This window comes from Brassica napus, chromosome C5 (assembly GCF_020379485.1).
Source record: "Brassica napus cultivar Da-Ae chromosome C5, Da-Ae, whole genome shotgun sequence".
In the NCBI taxonomy this organism is placed as follows: Eukaryota; Viridiplantae; Streptophyta; class Magnoliopsida; order Brassicales; family Brassicaceae; genus Brassica; species Brassica napus.
Window position 1 is genome coordinate 19,739,957 of NC_063448.1, and position 21,143 is coordinate 19,761,099.

The following is a 21,143-nucleotide window of genomic DNA, read 5'->3' on the forward strand; positions in this document are numbered from 1 at the left end:
GGAATCTAAGTCCTTAGGTTAGGTTCTAGATTAGGTTTGAGTTGAGAGAGTAATGCCGATAGCATGTGCGAAACCCGCCCATGCTAGGCATGTTTAAGGTGATTAGTGTTTCCTCGATCTCGTACCCAGCGGGTTCAAGGAAATCCCTTATTCGCTAGATCGGGAAGACTCAGAGGAACGAGGTCATGGCTTATGGCTGAGTTTATTCAGAAAGTGCATTCTGATCACAACACATTACAATATAGGCAAAAGGTTCGACAAGTTTTATTGGAAATTATAAATGAAATAGGTCCCACTTCCATTTTCATACGTTACCTCTTGAATTTTGTAACACTCTTCCTTGGAGCTATTGTCGTGAATCGTTAGTTGCTTTGTTAAAAACCTCTTTGGAAAATCCAATGCAAAAACCATAGTAGTATAAAAAGAGTACAGTTCAGAAGCTCTCCCTCGAGTAGAGATTGTTACAGGTTTTGTTGATGATGCATTCCAATGCTATAAACACGTTTTCTGAATATTGTATTGGACAGTGACTTCGTAAAATGGTTTGCAGCATTGTCACAGAATCGAACATATTTCACTTCAATTTCTTTGTTTTCTCAAGTTCTTGGGTATATGAAAAGAACTCTGGTGGTATATACTCGGTTATGTCGCTTTTGATATATGATTTCTTTAATTGAGCGACGCATGCTGCATCTTCTTTATATAAAATGGTCGGTTCTGATTGACGCATATTCCACTATTTGAGTGGATGTGTTGGCTTATTGATCTAAGCCAAACCACTCTCTACTTACTTCGTGTAGAACAATTGTTTCAGCATAATTTGAGAAAGTGACTACAAGCGTTTGCTTCTGAGAGCGTCAAGATATATCACTTCTTGCAACTGTGAAAATGTATCATATTGGTGATAGAGACTAATGGGGGTCAGGTAAATACCCTGCTGCGCTGAATCTTGCCAAAAGATAAACGGCAAATGATGTATCAGGTTGAGTACATTTTGCAAGATACATAAGCACTCTTATTGTACTTAGATATGACACTTCAGGACCAAGTATCTCCTCATTTTCTTCATGTCGTAGAAAAATATCATTTTCAACATTCAATAATCTAACGACCATAGGAGTGCTTAGTCGAATTGCTTTATTCATGTTAAGTCGTTTCAACACTCATTTTCTATATGTAGACTAGTGTAAAAATATACCATTTTGATGAGAATGTTCAATTTGTAACCCAAGACAATACTTTGTCTGTCTGAGATATTTCATCTCAAATTCTCCTTTTAAATACTCGGATGATTTTTGTATTTCTCTTTGGATCCCGATAATATTTAGATCATCAACATATTTAGCAATACTTACAAATCCAGATGTCGTTTTCATGATGAAAACACATGGTCATATATGACTGTTTAGTATCTTTATTTAGTTAAATGTTGGTGTAGCGGAAGCTACGATAACACAAGTAATCTACTGATTCTTAGAATACCTAGAATAATTGCCTTCTTAAGATCGTTGAGAGTCGAAACTCTATCTGAAAACAATGTAAAATAAATAACTGTTTCTCTGTATTTTTATTAAACGTCAAAAGCTGTTGGACTACAACCGCAAGACCAAGCATAAATAACAAAACTAATGAAAACCCTAATTTAAGAACAAAGCCACGTTAAGGACTAGACCCAGCAATAACAATTAATAAAGCTCACAATAATACTAGCCAAACACGTGACCTAAGTCTAACATGATGGCACCGGAGACTTGATGTAGTTGTCAAGATGCGCTGCATAAGTCCCTCCGACGATGAAAAGAGTTGACATTGTTTCTCTGAAAATATATTGGTATGAAGATATACTCATCAAACCTCCAAGTTCTTGCTAATGGACACTCTCCACGTAATGCTTTTGTTAACACGTTAGAACACATAATGTTCAAAGACGTTGTTGATCTGTTGCAGGTTTCAAAAACTTTGTCACCAAAGATGAAATCTATGGTTTTGGAATCTTCTTATACACATAATCAGACAGATCTTCCCCATCAAAGAGATCACAGATTGGATCCACATCTTCAAATATCAGATCTTCATTAGCGTAGACATCAAAGATAGGCGGACCATATAGCTCTTTGTATAGATCTTCTTTATCATCACTAGCCGCAAAAAGATACTTGTTGCTGCATCCTTCAACTTCTTTGTTTAAAAGAAGATCATCATGTTGACACAAAATTAGTGGTTGTTGGTTCAGCTGGAGCACCATACGTAGGGCATCTTCCAAGGACTGTTGCAATAGATCACACAGATTTTGTTGAAACTCGGCCAATACTTTCTGCAAGGCGTGAGCTTGCTCGTTCCTCCATCCCTGGAGATTCTTTCTTGGTGACATGATAAAAGAACCATTTCGGCTCTGATACCAAATGGTGTAGGGAAACTACGATAACGAAAGTAATATATTGATTCTTAGAATACCTAGAATAATTGCCTTCTTGAGATCGTTGAGAGTCGAAGCTCTATCCGAGAATAAGGTAAAAGAAATAACTATTTCTCTGTATTTTTATTAAACGTCAAAAGATGTTGGACTACAACCGCAAGACGAAGCTTAAATAACAAAACTAATGAAAACCCTAATCTAATAACAAAGCCACGTTAATAACTATACCCATCAATAACAATTAATAAAGCCCACAATAATACTAGCCCAAACACGTGACCTAAGACTAACATGATGGCGCCAGAGACTTGATGTAGTTGTCAAGATGCGCTGCATCAAATGTTCATTGAGACTATTATATCACATGCGTCCAAATTGTTTTAAGCCGTATAATGACCTTTGCAATTTTTTTAACATAACTCTTTAGGCTTAGAACTTAATGGTTCTGGCATTTTAAATATTTAACGGATTCTCATATAAATATCAATGTCCAAGGATCCATATAAATATGCGGTAACAATATCCATTAGACGCATCTCTAGATTTTAATTGGCGGCTAGGCTTTTCCAAAATCTAAACATGATTACATCCATAATAGGAGAATATGTTTCTTCATAACTGATCCAAGGTTTTTGAAAAAATCCTTAAGCCACAAGACAACCTTATATCTCATAACTTTGTTATTCTCATTTCGTTGCAAAAAAAAACTCATTCGTATCCAACTGGTTTCACAACATCTGGTGTGATTATAATAGGTCCAAATAACACTCGTTTGTTAAAGGAGTCAAATTCAACTTGTATTGCATCTTTTCATTTTGTCGAGTCGTGTCTCTTTTGAAATTTAAAGATATATTTTGGTGGTTCTAGATCATCACCCTCTTCATTTATTTCCTTCGAAATAAAGTACGAGAAAACATCATCAACACCATTAACTTTGATTCAATATTATGAATGTAATTAATATAAATCTCATGATTTTCTTCAGAATCATGATGTTTAACATTGTCATCAACCTTATAGCTTATTGCTTCCAACTTTTATGCTATAGTGGAAGGATTTTGGTGTTATGTCTCCTTCTGTTTCCTAGGATTCATATCCTTAGAACTAACAGGTCTACCATGCTTCAAGCTTATTCTTGACTCCCTTGTATTATTTTCTATGCCACTTTCATTTGGCATTTCCATACGAGCATGAGCATTTACAGCCGGTATATGTGATTTTGTAACCGATTTGGTGTCTGCAAAAGCATCAAGTAGGTTATTTACGATGCTTATTAAATGCATAGCTCGATAGACCTCTAATTCCGACTGTCTGGTAGGAGGATCAATGTGTTGTAGAGATTGTAACACACCATTTGATATATTTTCCTACTTTTTTACTTTCTCCCTTAGAACTGAGAATACTTTTTCATCAAAGTGGCAAACAGCAAAACATATCGTAATACGTCACCAGTTTGCCAGTTTGTGGTTCTAGATATCATATAATTGATGGAGAATCATAACGAACATATATCCCTAACCTCCTTTGAGGTCACATCTTTGTACGTTAGGGAGGTGCAATTGGCACATATACATCGCAATCAAAATAATTTACTGAGAAATATTTGGCTCGCGTCCAAATGCCAACTTTATTAGGAATTATTTTTGATATGCACTTGGTTTCACCTGAATCAGTGCTTTTGCATGCAAAATAACATGTTGATGTATAGTGTATTTACATGTTTTTAACTATTTATTTTAGTCATTTTAGTGTCTAAGTATTGCATTTAGGTGTCACTAGGTGTTTCATTTGTACATATTGCATACACAGGTGTTTGGAAAGCACAATCATAAGTTATGGGGCAAAATCGAGGATAAATATGAACAAAATGGAAGTTTGAGGTCAAAACCAAAGATCTGCAAAAGCTCAGGGACCGAACGTGCAAATACGCAGAATTTGGCCATTGTTGTGTCGTGAGTTTCAGAGCGCTCACCATGAAGAAGCCAATCTGTTGATCCGTTCTGCTCGATCCTTCCAGTCAAACCCAAGCTTCAATCTGAATAATCCGTGGGTTCTAATCGAGCGATGAGAAGAAGTGTCGCTTGCTCGCTTTATCCCCTTCGATCCGAGTTCAAGCTTCAGTACGTGAAGGAAAAAACGACCGGTGGATGAAGATTGGAGTGCTCAATCCTCTAGTCTCGACCCAGCTCTCACTATGACGAACACAAATCGGCTGAAGCATAGAACTTGAAGCGCTCAAGTCTTCATGCTCGAGCCAGCCGTGGCGATTGATGGCTGTGAGTTCGATGGTTAAGCAACGGATGAGACAACACGGTGGTGCCGTGAAAAGACGACGGCGAGCAGTTGCAGTGACGACTGCGAGAAGAAGACCCGAACTCGAGACGCGGCCGAGAAGAAGACCAAATGCAAACGCGTTTTGACACAAAACGCAGTCGCAGAAAAATAGCATTCAGCTTTTTGCCATTTAGCGATCAGCGATTGAACCCTAATTTAAAAGAATATATATATGTAACCCTAGTTATCTTGGAGATAATCTTGTTTTATCTCTTAAGACAATCACCATTGGAGTGAAAGACACAATCTTTATCATCTTTTATCGTATTTTTCTTTTGAATCTTCAGTATTAACTGTTCACCTCTCTCTAAACATGATTTGTCTTGAACTTAACATGAGTTTAAAATCTTTCATGACAATTGGTGAGTAGACTCATCTTGAATCTATGGGTTAAGTAGATCTGAGGTGATTAGTGAAGAGTTACCATTTGTTACTAGATCTACTTGTTTCTATGCTTGTTAAAGGTTCTTTATGTTAGATCTGACTTGATCTCTCAGATCTAGATTCTAATTTATTTCACGCTCGGATGGTGTTTGTTGAAATGCTTGAACGGATTTAGTGAAGCTCTTGCATGATTGGCCAACGGAAGTTGATGTTAAGACTGCTAGATGGTTATTAGACTTGTAATTCATGCATGCTAGATTGCATTAGGCCAACGGCAGTTGATGTTTAATTCATGATAGCATAGAGGTTTTTTGTCACGGAAGTGGATTAATCTATTTGAATGAGAACTAGACCTATAGAACTTGTAGATTGTTTGGATAATACCTTGACTTGGAAGCTAGTCATCTTGGATCGATTGCCTTATACCCATGGGTTCTCTCTTAATATTGATTGAAAACTTGCTATGTTCTGTGTTACTTTAGTTCTTAATTTTAGTTTAATTACATGCTACTTGGTTACCATTCCGACTTATCTTGATAGCACTTAAATTAAGTAAATGTGTTGCATTCTCACTGCTTATAATCATCTTAGGATTGGATTGACACCTCAAATACTACATCGGTTTGAGGATTAAACTTATCCTACATCACATGTCCCTACACAGAGGTTGGGAATTTTGATCTCATGATAAATGGTCTTTTAGTCAGTTGCAGACGTTTAATGATTCAACCAAACCATTTTGTGTATGAACATGAGCAACGAGATGTTCGACATCATTTCCGGTTACCATTCAATAATCATTGAATACTTGGAAAGTTAATTCACCAGTGTTGTCTAGTCCAACTCTCTTTATTGGGAAATTAGTAAAATGAGCTCTTAATTTGATTATCTGAGATAAAAATCTTGCAAATGCCACATTTCGAGAGGACAACAAACAAAAGTGTGACCATCTACTTGACGCGTCGACCATTACCTTAAAAGAATATAATGTTCTAAAAGATGGATGTATAGGTCCATAAATAGCGCATTGAATTCGATCAAGTAACTTTGGTAACTCTTTATCTATTTTGGTTGGCTATGGTCTTATAATCAATTTTCCAAGGGAACACTCAGTACATGCTATTTCATTTCAATGATAAATTTCTTGGGGTTTCACTGAATGACCATATGATTTCTCGATGATTTTGCGCATCATTATGGTGCTTGGATGATGTAGACGATCATGCCATAGTGTAAAGTCATCATGATTTCCTTTAGTCACCAAATGTGATTCAATGACATTTATATATGTATGATGCAGACTAGAAGAAAGTTTTGGTAATTTTTTCAACACTTTTAATTTTCCCGATTTCTCAAGAGAAGTAAACATATATTTCTTTCCATCCTCAGTTGCAGACTGAGTATCAAATCCTGTAAGATATATGTCTTTAAAACTCAACAAATTTATTTTAGAATTTAGAGTAAATAGTGCATTATTTATCAAGAATTGTGTCCTATTATGTAATGTGAAATGGGTTTTACCAATCCCTCCAACAAGTCTGCACAACCCAATATTGTGCTAGCAGTGATATTTGCCGGTTTTAATTCAGAAAATATTTTATATGTTTCAGAATAGTGTGCGTTGTTCCAATCTGGTATACAACTATCTCTAGCATTGATCTTGGTTGATTTTCCATTTATAATGTCCATTTATTAATCTTCCACAAGCAACAATTATTTATGGTATAATTGTAGAATTTCAAGACTCACATGATGTGTGCTTTAAGCTTCTATGATAGCGGTTTCATCAAAATCATTCGCAATGTCAGACGCATCGAGATCCGTTGTACCCTCAGAATGTTCTGCAAAGTTTACCACTTTTCCTTTCCCTTTGATGGAATCTTTGTATAAAGCACAAAGATGTGCAGAGGTACGACATATACGAGACAAATGTCCCTTAGTATCGCTTCTGAAGCAAACATCTTCTAGCTTTTGGGAGGTACTTCCTTGGTGTTAATTTCCCTTAAGGGATTGCTCAAAGCGGATCCACTGAAATGAATTTCTATCTTGTGGATTGTATTTTATTCCATGAGAGTTTTGATGGACACGGCTCCACAAAGCCTTTATTTTCATTCATTGGTTTCTTTGCATTTAATGCGTTTGCTTCAGGAAACGCCTTGGAACCAGTTGGACGAGTCATGTGATTCTTGATCAGAAGCTCATTGTTCTTTTCTGCTATGAGAAGCGCCACAATCAAATCTAAAAACTCGGTATATCCTCGCAACCTATATTGTTGTTGTAGTGATATCTGGCTTTTGATTAATGTGGTGTATGTCTTCTCAAGCATTTTAGATTCAGTCATGGTTTCACCATAGTATCTCAATTTAGCCACAATTCCTAACACATCAGAATTGTAATTCATCACTTTGTCGAAATCTTGAAATCTCAGACTTTGCCATTTATCCCGAGCAAGTGGAAGTGATATATCTTTCTGATGATCGAAAAAATCTTGTAGAGACTTCCATAACTCTTTACGATCCTTCATGTTGGCATATGTCATAAATCATACTTTCATCAGGGTGTCTTCTAAGGAGGATCACTGATTTAGCCTTTCCTTGAGGCGTTGAAGTATTATTCTCTTTAACGGTTTCAAATAAACCAAGAGATTTAAGATAAAGTTCGATATTGGTAACCCAAGAAATGTAGTTGGTACCGCTGATGTCTAGAGCGAGAAACGAGAATTCTCGATGTTTGCCATTGTATTTTAAAAATTAAACAACAAACAACATAATTAGAAATATTATTTTATTAAAATAATTGAGGTATGGGGATAAGTAGTGCGATTATAAGGAATACACATGGATAAAACATTAAAATGAAAATAACTATTTTCGTCGGGAGAGAATTCTCTAACGAGTAGACCATAGAAGCAATGAATAAAAATTCAATTAAAAAAACGAAAAACATATTAATAATTTTTTATTGAGTAAGATGTCGGGGAGATATGGAATGAAATGAATGAATTGTAACTTTATTTATATATTTCAAAACACTGTTCATTAGCCGTTAACTAGCTTTTTGTAAAGTATTTTTAAAAAATATTTTTTATAGCCGTTGGAAATAAAAACATAAGATAAAAATTAATTTGAAATTATTAATAATCATCATAAATAGCTTACCAATTTTTTTTAAAAAAAAATAAATAAAGATGGCAATGCTTCCTTTATATATATATATATATGTCTATATATATATATATTTATACACAGTGATAAATTACCATATTAAATTTGAAAGTAGTAAAGTATAATGTTAAAATTAACTATGGTAAAAATGAAAAATAATGGTAACAAAATCATCTAGCAACAAATTAAATATTTAGGTGTTATTTCAGCCGTTACAATGTTTTACGCAACCATTATAAAATTAAAAAATTATGACTGGGGGTAGCAGGGCTGCATTCCGGTAACCATAAACCTAACAAATAAATAAAGAGGTCTCACTCTGGTCACAATAATCAGATGATGATCACGTGTTATAATTATATTATATGATTTTTTTATGTTACATATACACATATATATATATATATATATGTATATTTATCATTTATGTTGTATTCATAACAATGTTACGTATGTGAAAAGAGAAACAAGAAAAGAAGAAGCATACCAAGTATAGAAAAAGAAGGAGAATGTTATTATTCTTGTTTAGAAGGAGCACTCTGATCACAGCGTATTACAACTTCTTATATAGGCAAAAGGTTCCACAATTTTATTGTAAGTTATAAATGAAATGGGCTCCATTTCCATTTTCATACATTACCTCTTGAATTTCGTAACACTATTGTTTTCATGTTGTTTAATTATAGAAGTGAATTCAGATCAAACTGTATTAAGATATAGTTCTGATTTTTGGATCAGTTATTTTGGTTTTGTTTGGAATGTATCGGTTCGGTTAATCTAGATTGAACACCCTCTCTTAAACCCAAATCAACCGGTCCTTGAATTTTAAACATTAAACATGTTTGTCCGATTAAAACTGAAATCTAGTAAACCGGGTCTTCTTTTTTTCAAATTTGTTTTCTTCTATGTTCTATCATCGATTCATTTCTTTGTCGGTTTGCCCATAATTCGTTTATCTGTTAGTATGACTCCTAAACTGTTGGAGGCAACGTCAGTCTACAGATTGATATCGACCTGTAAACAAAAAGGCCAGATCGATTTTATAAGCTAAAACTACAGAATTTGTATAAATGATCATGTGTTAGTGACAATGAGAAAGCGAAAGAAGAGAAGATAGTGTCAATTCTTAAATAGTGAAAATGGAGCTTGGAAACAACATAGGTGGAGAAAAAGTTATTACCCCGTTCTACATAAATGTCAAAAGAGTTGTGTTTGAGAGGTTAAGCAATACTTGAGTCAATTTTTTTAATTTGATTTGCAGAAAAACTTCATCGTTAGTGATGGATGATGTAGAAAATAGATACAATGTATCTAAAATTGTTGGCGAGCAGTGCATAGGTGATGACGAGTTGAGGGATCTTCTGGCTAAGAAGGCTGCTCACATTGCTCAGTTGCATCGTAGGGATCTGAACGACTCTTTCCGAAGCATTGAATAAGATATTGCAAGTGAGTATTTCCTTCTTTAGCAACAATATAATGTAAGGAAACATTTAAGCTAAATGTTACCCTTTTGCACGGATCCAACTTAATCATCCTAGAACATAGGAAGCTACTTCTTTTAGGTCCTAAATTTGAGTTTTCAAAACTATATTAATTTGTTTTCTTTACCCACACATTGCAGTGTGTACGTGAACATTTTAAAACTAACAATCGCGCCAAGAATCTGCTAAAACAGGCCAAGGTAAGAAAAATATCTTCCCACTCATGTTTCAGATTTCACCAAATACTATAGCACCTTTGCAGGATATTCATACACAATATTCATAAGTTTTTCTCTATCAATGAATCAATAACTATCTCAAAAATCAAAACTCTTCATCAAACAAAACCCAGGGAAGAAAAACAAATCCCTAAACATATTATAAATCTAAGTTTAATCATTCAGATTCAGTTTAAATAAAAGTCAAAGATCAACAATTTAAAAGCGAAAATCCGAGATCCATGAAAAGGATTACCAGCAATTTAACTACAATGTCACATATACTTCTCCAAACTCACCAAATCAAGTTTTAAGGTATCTTCTCAAGAATATATCATGAATCAGAACTAAATTCTTATGAAGATGACATTTTTAATGTAGACATGTCTGCTGAAAGATGAAAGATTTATCATAAAAATGGTACAAAATGATAGTAATAGTCTGTGAATAGTGTCATGTACACATAGTTAAATAATATATTTTTATGTATATCATTGAAGTAGGATTTAACACATAAATCCAGTCCTTTAAAATATTTGAGATGCATTTATTTGACAAGATTTACATGGTCCGCTGGCGAAACCTAACCAATCCGACGAAGGGCTACCTTGCCTCTTGATGTAGGAAGCTACGGATTGAGTGGATAATGATCAAAACAAAAATCACCTTGAGGTCAAGTGGTTACTCAACAACCCGAGATTCATTGAGTAAGACATGACAAGCCTGCCATAGATACACGGAGTAATTGGATCGAGCCGAACAATTTAAAAACAAATCATGCTCATCGTTTACACATCACAACACTACTAGTTCACTGTGATACTTAAAATACTCTCATATAACTGTATTGTATTTGACCTGTTTATTTGTACATGTAATATTTATTATTAACATTAATCCAATTTGTGGAAAATATCTTATTAAAATTTAGAATACTTACTTTGTTTCAAATAAGTAGTCGTTCTAGAATTTTTCACATGATAAGAAACTAAATAAATATTCAAATTTACCGTTGGTTTACCATTAGAATTGCATAACATTTATAGTTTATCTTAGTTTAATTAAATGAAAAGGAAATAAATTAATAGAAAAATTACATTGAAATCACGAAACGACACTTGTTTTACAAAATTTTATGTAACAACGACACTCGATTTGAACTGAGGAAATATTATTTTTACTGTTTCTCTAAACCTATCAAATTTTTTTTTAAATATCACTTCGGATTTTAGCTTCCACATATATCGAGCGCAAATACTCAAACAATATATCGTGGAATTTATCAAAGAAATATTGTGAACTTAAATATAGGGAAAGAAAGAATAAAGGGTTTTGTGGTTACAAAAGAAAAAGAAAAGGTTTTTTTTGTGCTAAATTTTGTTATAAAAGATAAGGTTGGTTCGGTGGAAACTTTAAAACTGAAAACCCTAATTTCTAGAGAGCCCCCATTGAGTTGTTATCGTCATCCATGGGAGATACAAAACCTTTCATCTAGAGTACACAAGAGAGAGAAACAATGATGATATCTAATCTTCCGGCAGATTTGCTAGAAGAAATACTTTCTAGGGTTCCGGCCACATCTATGATACGATTGAGATCTACTTGCAAACAATGGTACAATTTATTCAAAGACCAAATGTTCGCCGAGAAGCACCTTCGTAACGTTCCAAAGAAGCTTCGTGTTATCACGTTGAAGGAAAATAGGCTTTTTCTGCCGAGCGTAGATCTGAACTTTGTTCCTCCGTTTATTGAATTTAGCGATGTACTTAGCCTAAATAATTCTAGTAATTCAGAAGAGGTCCATATGGACTCATGGACTCAGCTTTTCACTGCGATGGTTTATTGTTATGCACCACCGGGGAGGATGAATTCGTGGTTTGGAATCCTTGTTTAGGTGAAACCACGTGGATCAAACACAGCGAAGGCAGCAAAAAAGTAAAAGAGAGAAAGCCTATGTATGCTTTGTAAGAGAGATACTATAAAGATCTCCTCTCAACTATAGTATATACACATTCCTCTGTTTTAGGAAATGTTAGTTATTATCTAACTTAGTCTCCAAGACTAAACTCTGTATATAAACCTCTATTGTACATTACGTTTATAATATCAAAATACATTTCCTATACGGTATCAAGAGCAAACCGATAACCCTAGATTTTTTTTTTCAGCCGCCATCCCCATCTTCTTCTTCTTCTCTCCCTTCTCTCGAGCTCTTCCTTCACACATCCATGGCTACTAACGCTAAAATCGTTGATACAACAAAAGCTCTTTTCAACCTTAACATGGTTAATGTTACCAAGTTAACATCAACCAACTTCATGACATGGAGCCTTCAAATCCAGGCTCTACTCGATGGCTATGATCTGGCTGGTTACCTTGACGACACAACCATAGCTCCTCCCCAAACCGTCACTCTCGATGATCAACCAGTCGTCAACCCTGACTACTCCAAATGGCGCCGTCAAGATCGCTTGATATATAGCGGTCTCATCGGCACTCTGTATCCATCCATTCAGTCACTCGTCACCAACACCAAGACCTCCCACGAGGTCTGGAAATCCCTCAGTGCAACCTATGCTACTCCAACCCGCGGTCACATTCAACAACTTCTTCTGCAACTGAAGCATTACACCAAAGGCGACAAGAGCATTGATGACTACATGAGAGAACTCACCAGCCGCTTTGACCAACTTGCTCTCCTTGGAAAACCATTGGACCATGAAGACAAGATAGAGTACATCGTTGATGGGCTCCCGGAGGACTACAAAACTGTTGTTGATCAGATAGAAGGGCGCGACACTACTCCCTCCATTGTGGAAATCCATGAGAAGCTTATCAACAGAGAGGCAAAGCTCTTGGCAGTCACCACGCACACCTCTGCTTCCGTACCGATGACGGCTAATATGGCTACCTCCCGTCCTAAGCAACAACAACATCGTGGCAACAACTGGAACAACAATTACAAGCCGAACCAGTACAATCCGCAGAAACAAGAGAACAAAACCACAAAAGGATATCAAGACCGGTGCCAAATCTGCAGTATCTTTGGTTACAGTGCAAGGAGATGCCCTCAGATGCAGCAACAGCAAGTCAACCTCACGGGCTCACCGTTTCGTCCGTGGCAACCTAGAGCTAATGTAGCTGTCGCTGCTCAACACCCGTCAACTGCTTGGCTCATGGACTCCGGTGCTACACACCACCTGACTAGTGACCTGCACAACATGTCTCTGCAACAGCCATACCTTGGTGATGACTCAGTGATGATAGGCGATGGCTCAGGCCTACCAATCACACACACTGGTTCAATATCTCTTCCTTCTACTGCACGAAACTTATTTCTGAATAATGTTCTATGCGTGCCAAACATTAAAAAGAACCTTATATCCGTTTATCGCTTATGTAATGCTAACAAAGTATCTGTTGAATTTTTCCCTGCTCACTTTCAGGTGAAGGATCTCAGCTCGGGGGTCCCGTTAATCCAAGGCAAGACCAAGGATGAGCTCTATGAGTGGCCAGTCAACCCATCTACCCTTCAAGCCTTTTTTGCTTCATCTACCCCTAAAATAAGTTTGTCCGATTGGCATTTTCGTCTAGGACACCCGTCTGCTTCTATCCTCAAAAATGTTGTTTCTCATTTTTCTTTATCCTACAAACAGTCTGTAACCCAAAACACTTTGTGCTCAGATTGTTCTATCAATAAATCTCATAAATTACCCTTTCATCAAACTTCCATTACCTTCTACTCGCCCACTTCAATATATTTTTACCGATCTCTGGAGTTCTCCAGTTGTCTCCATAGACAACTATAAGTACTACCTTGTGTTAGGAGACCACTACAGCCGATATACTTGGCTCTACCCATTAAAGCTTAAGTCGCAAATCAAGGAGACATTCCAAGCTTTCAAAGCACTCGTCGAGAACTTCTTCTCTACAAATCGGCACAATATACTCAGACAATGGAGGAGAATTCATTGCTCTCCGCAAACTCTTATCCGAAGCAGGCATCTCTCATCTCACTTCCCCACCTCACACTCCGGAGCACAACAGAATCTCCGAAAGAAAGCATAGACATGTGGTCGAAACAGGACTAACACTTCTCACTCATGCTTCCATGCCCAAGTCTTACTGGTCCTATGCTTTCGCCACAGCAACCTACCTCATAAACCGCCTACCAACTCCTGTTCTTCAGATGGATTCACCATTCCACAAATTGTTTGGTACTCTGCCAAACTATGCCAAAACTCGCGTCTACGGCTGTCTTTGCTTCCCTTGGTTGCGGCCCTATACACACCACAAACTAGAAGATCGCTCTATGTCTTGCGTCTTCAATGGCTACTCTCCCACTCAGAGCGCATATCTATGCCTTCAGCCCCACACCGGTCGAATCTACGTTTCAAGACATGTACGTTTTGACGAAGCAACCTTCCCTTTCAAAACAAACCTCAAACCTACCCCGACCTCGACTATACCCACCGAAACACCTCCTCCTCCTTATCCCCTCGCTACAATAATACCTATACCTCTTCAGCCCCAACTACCACCCAATCCCACTCCACCTGCTCCACTCGTAGAGCAAACGGGCACTCCGAGCTTGGACCCTCACCCGTCAGTTCAGGTACAATCTTCAACACCTACTTTAAGCATTACTAACAGTGACAATGGTGGTGCAACGTTAACTTCAGGTGCAGCATTATCATCTCCTGCCACGAATCAGAACATCGCATCTTCTCCAACCGTAGCGGGTTCCTCTGCTGAATCTCCCGCACCGGCTCTCTCCACTACAATGGCTTCCTCTGCCTCTCAACCTCCGCCATCACCAACACTACCACCACCAGCATTGAGCAATAACCACCCAATGGTGACTTGACGGAAGAACCTGATCACAAAACCAAGTAAAAAGTACAACTACTCTGCCGCTCTAGTGTCTGCTATCCCAGCTGAACCAAACACCATCACTCAAACTCTCAAGGACAAAATATGGAGAGATTCAATGTCGACGGAAATAGATGCCTTCGTGCGCAACGGCACCTTCACTCTGGTCCCACGCAAACCGGGTTTCAATGTTGTCTGTCGCTGGCTCTACAAAAATAAGTTCAACTCCGATGGTACTCATCGTTGTCCAAAGTCAAGACTGGTTGCTAAGGGATACAAGCAAGAGTTTGGCAGGGAACACTAACGGATGAGGTATATATGGAACTGCCGCCTGGGTCCATCGACACAGACAGACCGGACTATGTGTGTAGACTGCATAAGGCTGTCTACGGGCTCAAACAAGCTCCCCGAGCTTGGTACATGGAGCTTCACACCTTCCTCCTCAGTCTGGGTTTCACGAACTCTCTAGCGGACACATCGCTCTTTGTTCTACACTACAGAGGCCACCATATCTGTCTACTGGTTTATGTCGATGACATTCTAATAACTGGCAACACCACCATTGGTATTCAACGCGTTTAAACCCTCCTTGCGGAAAGATTTTCAGTAAAAGATGTTGAGGACTTGAGCTACTTCCTCGGAATCGAAGCTCATCGTACACCGAGCGGTCTCCATCTATGCCAACGAAAATACATACTGGACTTGCTACATAAGTATGACATGATGAACGCAAAGCCAGTAACCACGCCGATGGCTTCATCTCCAAAAATCACTCTGAACTCCGGTGTCTCACTCTCGGACCCTACCAAATATCGACGTCTAATAGGGAGTCTCCAATATCTTCAGTTTACGCGTCTTGACATAGCATATGCGGTTAACCATCTATCACAGTTCATGCACAAGCCAACTGAAGACCATTGGCAGGCTGCAAAACGCATTCTACGCTATCTAGCTGGAACTCCGACACACGGTGTTTTTTACTCTGCCAAGAACAAAATAGTACTTCGAGCTTACTCAGATGCCGACTGGGCTAGCGACAGTGATGACTATATCTCCACAAACTCTTATGTCATCTACCTCGTCAACATCCCATATCCTGGTCTTCAAAGAAACAAAATGGTGTGGTGAGATCATCTACAGAAGCGGAGTATCGTGCAGTTGCAAACGCAACATCAGAAATTATATGGATTTGCAGTCTTCTCTCTGAGCTTGGGGCCTCGCTTCCATCAGCTCCAGTCGTCTTCTGCGACAATGTAGGAGCAACATTCCTCTGTGCTAATCCGATATTCCATTCTCACATGAAACACATCGCCATTGACTATCACTTTGTTCGGGGACAAGTACAACGCGGAGCTCTAACTGTTTCACATGTCAACACTCTTGATCAGTTAGCGGATGCATTAACGAAACCACTCACCCGAGTTCGCTTCTTGGAACTGCGGAACAAGCTTGGCGTGACACCCACGCTGCAGCTTGAGGGGGCGTGTAAGAGAGATACTATAAAGATCTCCTCTCAACTATAGTATATACACATTCCTCTGTTTTAGGAGATGTTAGTTATTATCTAACTTAGTCTCCAAGACTAAACTTTGTATATAAACCTCTATTGTACATTACGTTTATAATATCAAAATACATTTCCTATATGCTTTAGGATACGAGAACAACCAGTCTTGCCACAGCTACAAAATCTTGATGTTTTGGGACTGTGACGAATTATACGATGGCCAAGTCGATGGATTTAAACTCTATGATTTTAACTCTAATGCGTGGAGAGTTGTTAATTATCCCAACTGCTTCATAATGAATTCTCATGGCGTGAATGTGAAAGGAAATGGTTACTGGAACGCTTATGATGACAACTACGTCGACTAAATTCTCAGTTTTGATTTTACGGGAGAGAGATTTATACGTTTGTGTTTACCTCCTCCATCTCAAGGCTGCATGTATATGTCTCTATCAGTTGTTAGAGAAGAACTCTTAGTGTTACGTTGTGTGAAAGGTTCATCAAAGATAGAGATGTGGGTGACGACCAATAAAATGGATACTTCTGCTTCAGAATTGTCATGGAGCAAATCCTTTACAATGAACTTTGGTTTTCCTGTCATAGTTTACACGAGTCTTTTAGTCGACGAAGATAAGAAAGTGGTCTTGTGTGATACAATTGTGGGGGACCACTTGAGCGGGGCTTGTACTATTGGAGAGGAAGATAAATATTACTCAGAAATCGCTTTTGAAGGAATGTCTATATGAGCACGTCCTCATATTTCCAATTATGTTCCAAGTTTGGTTCGAATCCAGCAAGGTACTGGATCAGATGTTTTCAGTAAAAGTCCTTGTAGGAGAAGGGATGACGAGGTGATACTGAAATGTGTGATCATGACACCCAGTTTTCACAAGAGATTAATGACATGATGTCTGTAGATCCTAAAATCTACACTAAGAATTTGATAGTGATCGGGAGTTCAATCTAGGGAAAGTAAACGATGTGGGCAACGATATCTTTAGAACACAACGATGTAATCAGTTTCCGGTAGGCAAAAATAAACTTTTATTGATAAATAAGATCGAATACAATGAGTAAAACAAGATCGAAGAGATCGTAAAGAGAAAAGATCTAAAGATGGATGAAAACAAGGTCGAAGTATGGGTGTAGCTCTCTCTAGGGTTTTCAACGTGCCCCCCCCCCTTTCCTATGCGCTGATCTCTTCTTATAACGGGCTGCTCTCGTGATGCTCGCAACCGTTCCGCGATCTCCGTTTCCTTGGATCGATCTTCTTCATGCTTCGTCAAAGTTGGGCTCCTCTCGTGGTTGCGTGGACCAAGCCATTCGGGCCCAATTGCTTAGTTGACCTATATTGGGTCCAACATTTGTCCCCCAGCCCTTTTGGTTTATTGGGAAACCGAAAGGGTGAGAACTGACATAACCTGACGTCGTCGCGATTCTCGGGAAGTAGGATGTCACGCCTATCGACATGATTTGACTTGTCGGCCATTTTTCAAATTGTGTGGTTGAGATCGATAGTTTGTGGCTGGTTAATTTTAAACGCTTCGGGAACCATTTTTTCTTTTGTGTATATATATTATACTTTACCGAATATATCGTCTTCTTCAACACAACGATTCTACTTTCTCTCTCATTGTTTTCCTCTTGGTATTTTTTCCTGTTTCGAATCTATGGTGCCTGAAAAATTCGGTCTTCATCTCCCGATGATCCTCGATGTGAAACATATTGAGGCCATCTACGAACTCTGGGAGTTGATTATGCCGTCGAGATCGAACGTCCTGACGATAATGAAACTCCGGAGACTGTGAGGCCGGGGTACTGTGGGGCCTACAAGTCGCATTTCGAAGACGGAGACTTGTCATTTCCTCTTCCTCGTTTTCTTCTTGAGGCGCTTGCGGAGCTTGGGATGGCTTTTGCCCAGATGGCGCCTAATTTCTTCCGCTACTTCTTGGCTTAGTGGGTCCAAGGTAGGGAGGAAGGTCTCGAGTTTGGCCTCGGGGAGTTAAAGCAACTGTTTGCTATTAAGCGAAATAGTGGCTTCCCTGGCACAATGATTCTCGCCCCTCGACCCGGCCGTTCTATCATAGACGGTATTCCTAACAGGGATGACCGGTGGAGGGAGAAGTTTTTCGTTTTCAAGATTAACCCGGCGTCGGTCGGCGACTTCGATTTCGGAAGGATCCCTAGGGAGTGGTCCGACGAGATTGGTAAGTTTTTCTTTTTCGAAGTGAATTCTGCTCTTCGGTCTCTTTTTGGCGTTCTCAACTTTTCTCCGCTTATTTGTAGAGCCCTTTGGTCCTGCACCTATGTCTCCCGAGCTTCGTGGATTAATCGCCACTCTGCAGCGAGGTAGTCCTCGATGGCTCGCTTTTACTGTGGATCGAATTCGAACTGCTTACGCTCTTCCACCAGGTGAAAACCGTGTAATCCCTATTGGTCTGGCGGCTCCTGTTCGACCGGGGAAGGGTCGTTGTAACAAAAGTAAGCTGATTTTTCTTCTCTTTCATTTTTCGAAAAGATCTGAGCTAGATTTTTTGCGTGTTCCTCAATTCCCCAAATCTGTTTCGTTCAGGGGCGAGGGAGAAGGAGGCGTTACATGATCGTCCTGGCGAGTCCTCTGAAGTCGGGTCGTTTGAACGAGCTCAGAAATCTCGGCGCGGACCGACTCTTTTATCGAGATTGCAGGCTCAGTCTTCTGGTCTTATGGCTAGGCCGGTGTCGATCGCATCCACTGTGGGTGGGACCCGAAGGGCGCCGAACACTTCAGCCGGTTCTGTCGGTGATGGAGCTCTTGATGACGACGTCGATTCATCGACTCAACGACATCGACTCACCGACATCGACGTCGAGCTCTAGAGGAAATCAATTATGTGAGTTCAAATTTTCCGAGCTCGGGGCTTCCTCTGCCGTTGCGGGCTTCTGGTGAAGGTACTTCTCAGGTTGACCTGAGCGCTCATCTTCCGGACGTGCATGAGACCTCTTCGTGGAGATTTTCGTACGATAACGAGGTACCGATCCTCGAGAATCCCGAGCGTCTCGCTTTGATCTGGCGTAAGCTCAGAGAGAAGGGATGTGAGCTTCCTTCTTTGGGGGACATGCGAGAACGTGATGCTTATGTTCGGATGGCGGTCGCGAACGCTAAGGTAATCTATCCCGCGATTGCTTCTGACGTTTCATTGGATAAAATGATGTCTGCCTGAACTTTATTATTGCTTTTGCTTAGGCTATGGAGGCGAGCAATGAATATGCCGCTTTGATGGAGAGGCGGTTGGCTGATTTTCTGAGCAAAGAGGAGGTTGGCAGTCATCTTCTCATGATTCAGCAATTTCGAGGTGAGTTGGAGGCCGTTCGAGTGACGGAGCAGCAGCGTGAAGTCGAGATTGAGGGATTGCAGAGGAAGTTAGCTGCTGCTGAGACGGAGAAGATCGCTGTTCAGAAGGACCTCGACTCAATGAAAGAGAAGCATAGGCGGGAGATCGAAGGTCGTGACGCGGCAGCTCGCAAGGAGCGCAATCTTGCTCGTCGTTCTCTTACTCAAGAATATGACGCGGTTCTGGCCGTGGTGAACGATAAGCTTTGGAAAAAAAAGAAGGAGACGGCTGCGGAGATTCGTTTGCAGGAGGTGCAAGCTCGTATTGAGGCTTTGACCGTGTACAGCGAAGGTGGTTTCGAGCTTGAAGAGGAGTTGGAGCGTCTTAGAGACCAGGAGATCTCACTCGATGTGGATTATGGTCTTGCTTCGGTGTCGGATCTTTCCCTTAGTCGCCTCGAACTTACTGAGGTTTCTGGTGATTCGGTCGATCAAGATTGATGCGAGAATTGATCTCCTTGCTTTGGAGTTTGTAGTTTGTTTTGTTTTTAATTTTTCTTTTGGTTTGTTGAAGAAACATATATATGTCTTCAAAATCGATTATCGGGTTAATACCTTTCTTATCGAATGCTTTGTTCAACTTTAGCTTCATTGAGCTTGTTTGTTTTAACCTTTAGAAGGTATAGAACATAGAGTGATCAGGAATCTGTTTTGTGGGCCTTTATACGCCCTGATGGCACAATTGATTGGGTGGGTTATGCTAGCATTTCAAGTCTTCTAAGTGATAGAAGGAAAGTGACAAAAGTTTGTTTGGTTGTTTGGGCTGCGCTCGGTGTCGAGCTGCCTATGTACCCTCTTCGAGGGATCAAGCCTATTCGTAGTTCTGTTTCGTTTTTACTAAGCTATAGACCGGTAGCCCCCCAGCTCGGAGCTTGACAGACTTGATCGAGGCCAGTTTTGCATTTTTCTAGCTCGTAGACTCCGGTTCGGATTTCTTTGGTTACTTTGTATGGGCCTTCCCATCTCGTTCCCAGTTTTCCTGCTCCTGGTTCCTTTGTTCCGTCGAACACTTTTCGAAGGACTAGGTCGCCGATGGAAAAGGTGCGGTTTCTTACATTGGAGTCGTAGTAACGTGCCGCGGCTTGTTGGTAATTTTGTACACGTACTGCCGCTTTTTCTCGTTGTTCTTCGATCATATCTAGTTGATCGATCAGTAATTCTTCGTTGAGCGCGATGTCTTCTGGACATATTCTGCGTCGTTGGCTTGGGACCTCGATTTCGGCTGGGATTACGGCCTCAATTCCGTAAGATAGTGATAATGGGGTTTCATGGGTTGCTGTGTGAGGAGTTGTACGGTAGGCCCAGAGGACACCGTACAGTTCTTCGCCCCACCTCTCTTTTTTTAAGTCGAGCCTTTTCTTGAGGTTGTTCATTATGGTTTTATTTGCGGCTTTGGC

The 21,143-nt window shown here is 39.4% G+C and overlaps 2 protein-coding genes across 2 annotated transcripts; one reads left to right on the plus strand and one right to left on the minus strand.

Annotated features, from left to right (window-relative positions):
• Positions 1-6,895: 6,895 nt before the first annotated feature.
• On the minus strand, positions 6,896-7,658 carry LOC106417304. Its single transcript, XM_013858128.1, has 2 exons — positions 7,220-7,658; positions 6,896-7,014 (listed from the first exon to the last, which is right to left on the minus strand). Exons 1-2 carry the CDS (start codon positions 7,656-7,658, stop codon positions 6,896-6,898), a joined length of 558 nt encoding a protein of 185 aa, XP_013713582.1.
• A 10,768-nt stretch (positions 7,659-18,426) lies between these two features.
• On the plus strand, positions 18,427-20,187 carry LOC125587140. Its single transcript, XM_048757304.1, has 5 exons — positions 18,427-18,583; positions 18,663-18,857; positions 18,949-19,220; positions 19,316-19,519; positions 19,600-20,187. Exons 1-5 carry the CDS (start codon positions 18,427-18,429, stop codon positions 20,185-20,187), a joined length of 1,416 nt encoding a protein of 471 aa, XP_048613261.1.
• The last annotated feature ends 956 nt before the right edge of the window (positions 20,188-21,143 follow it).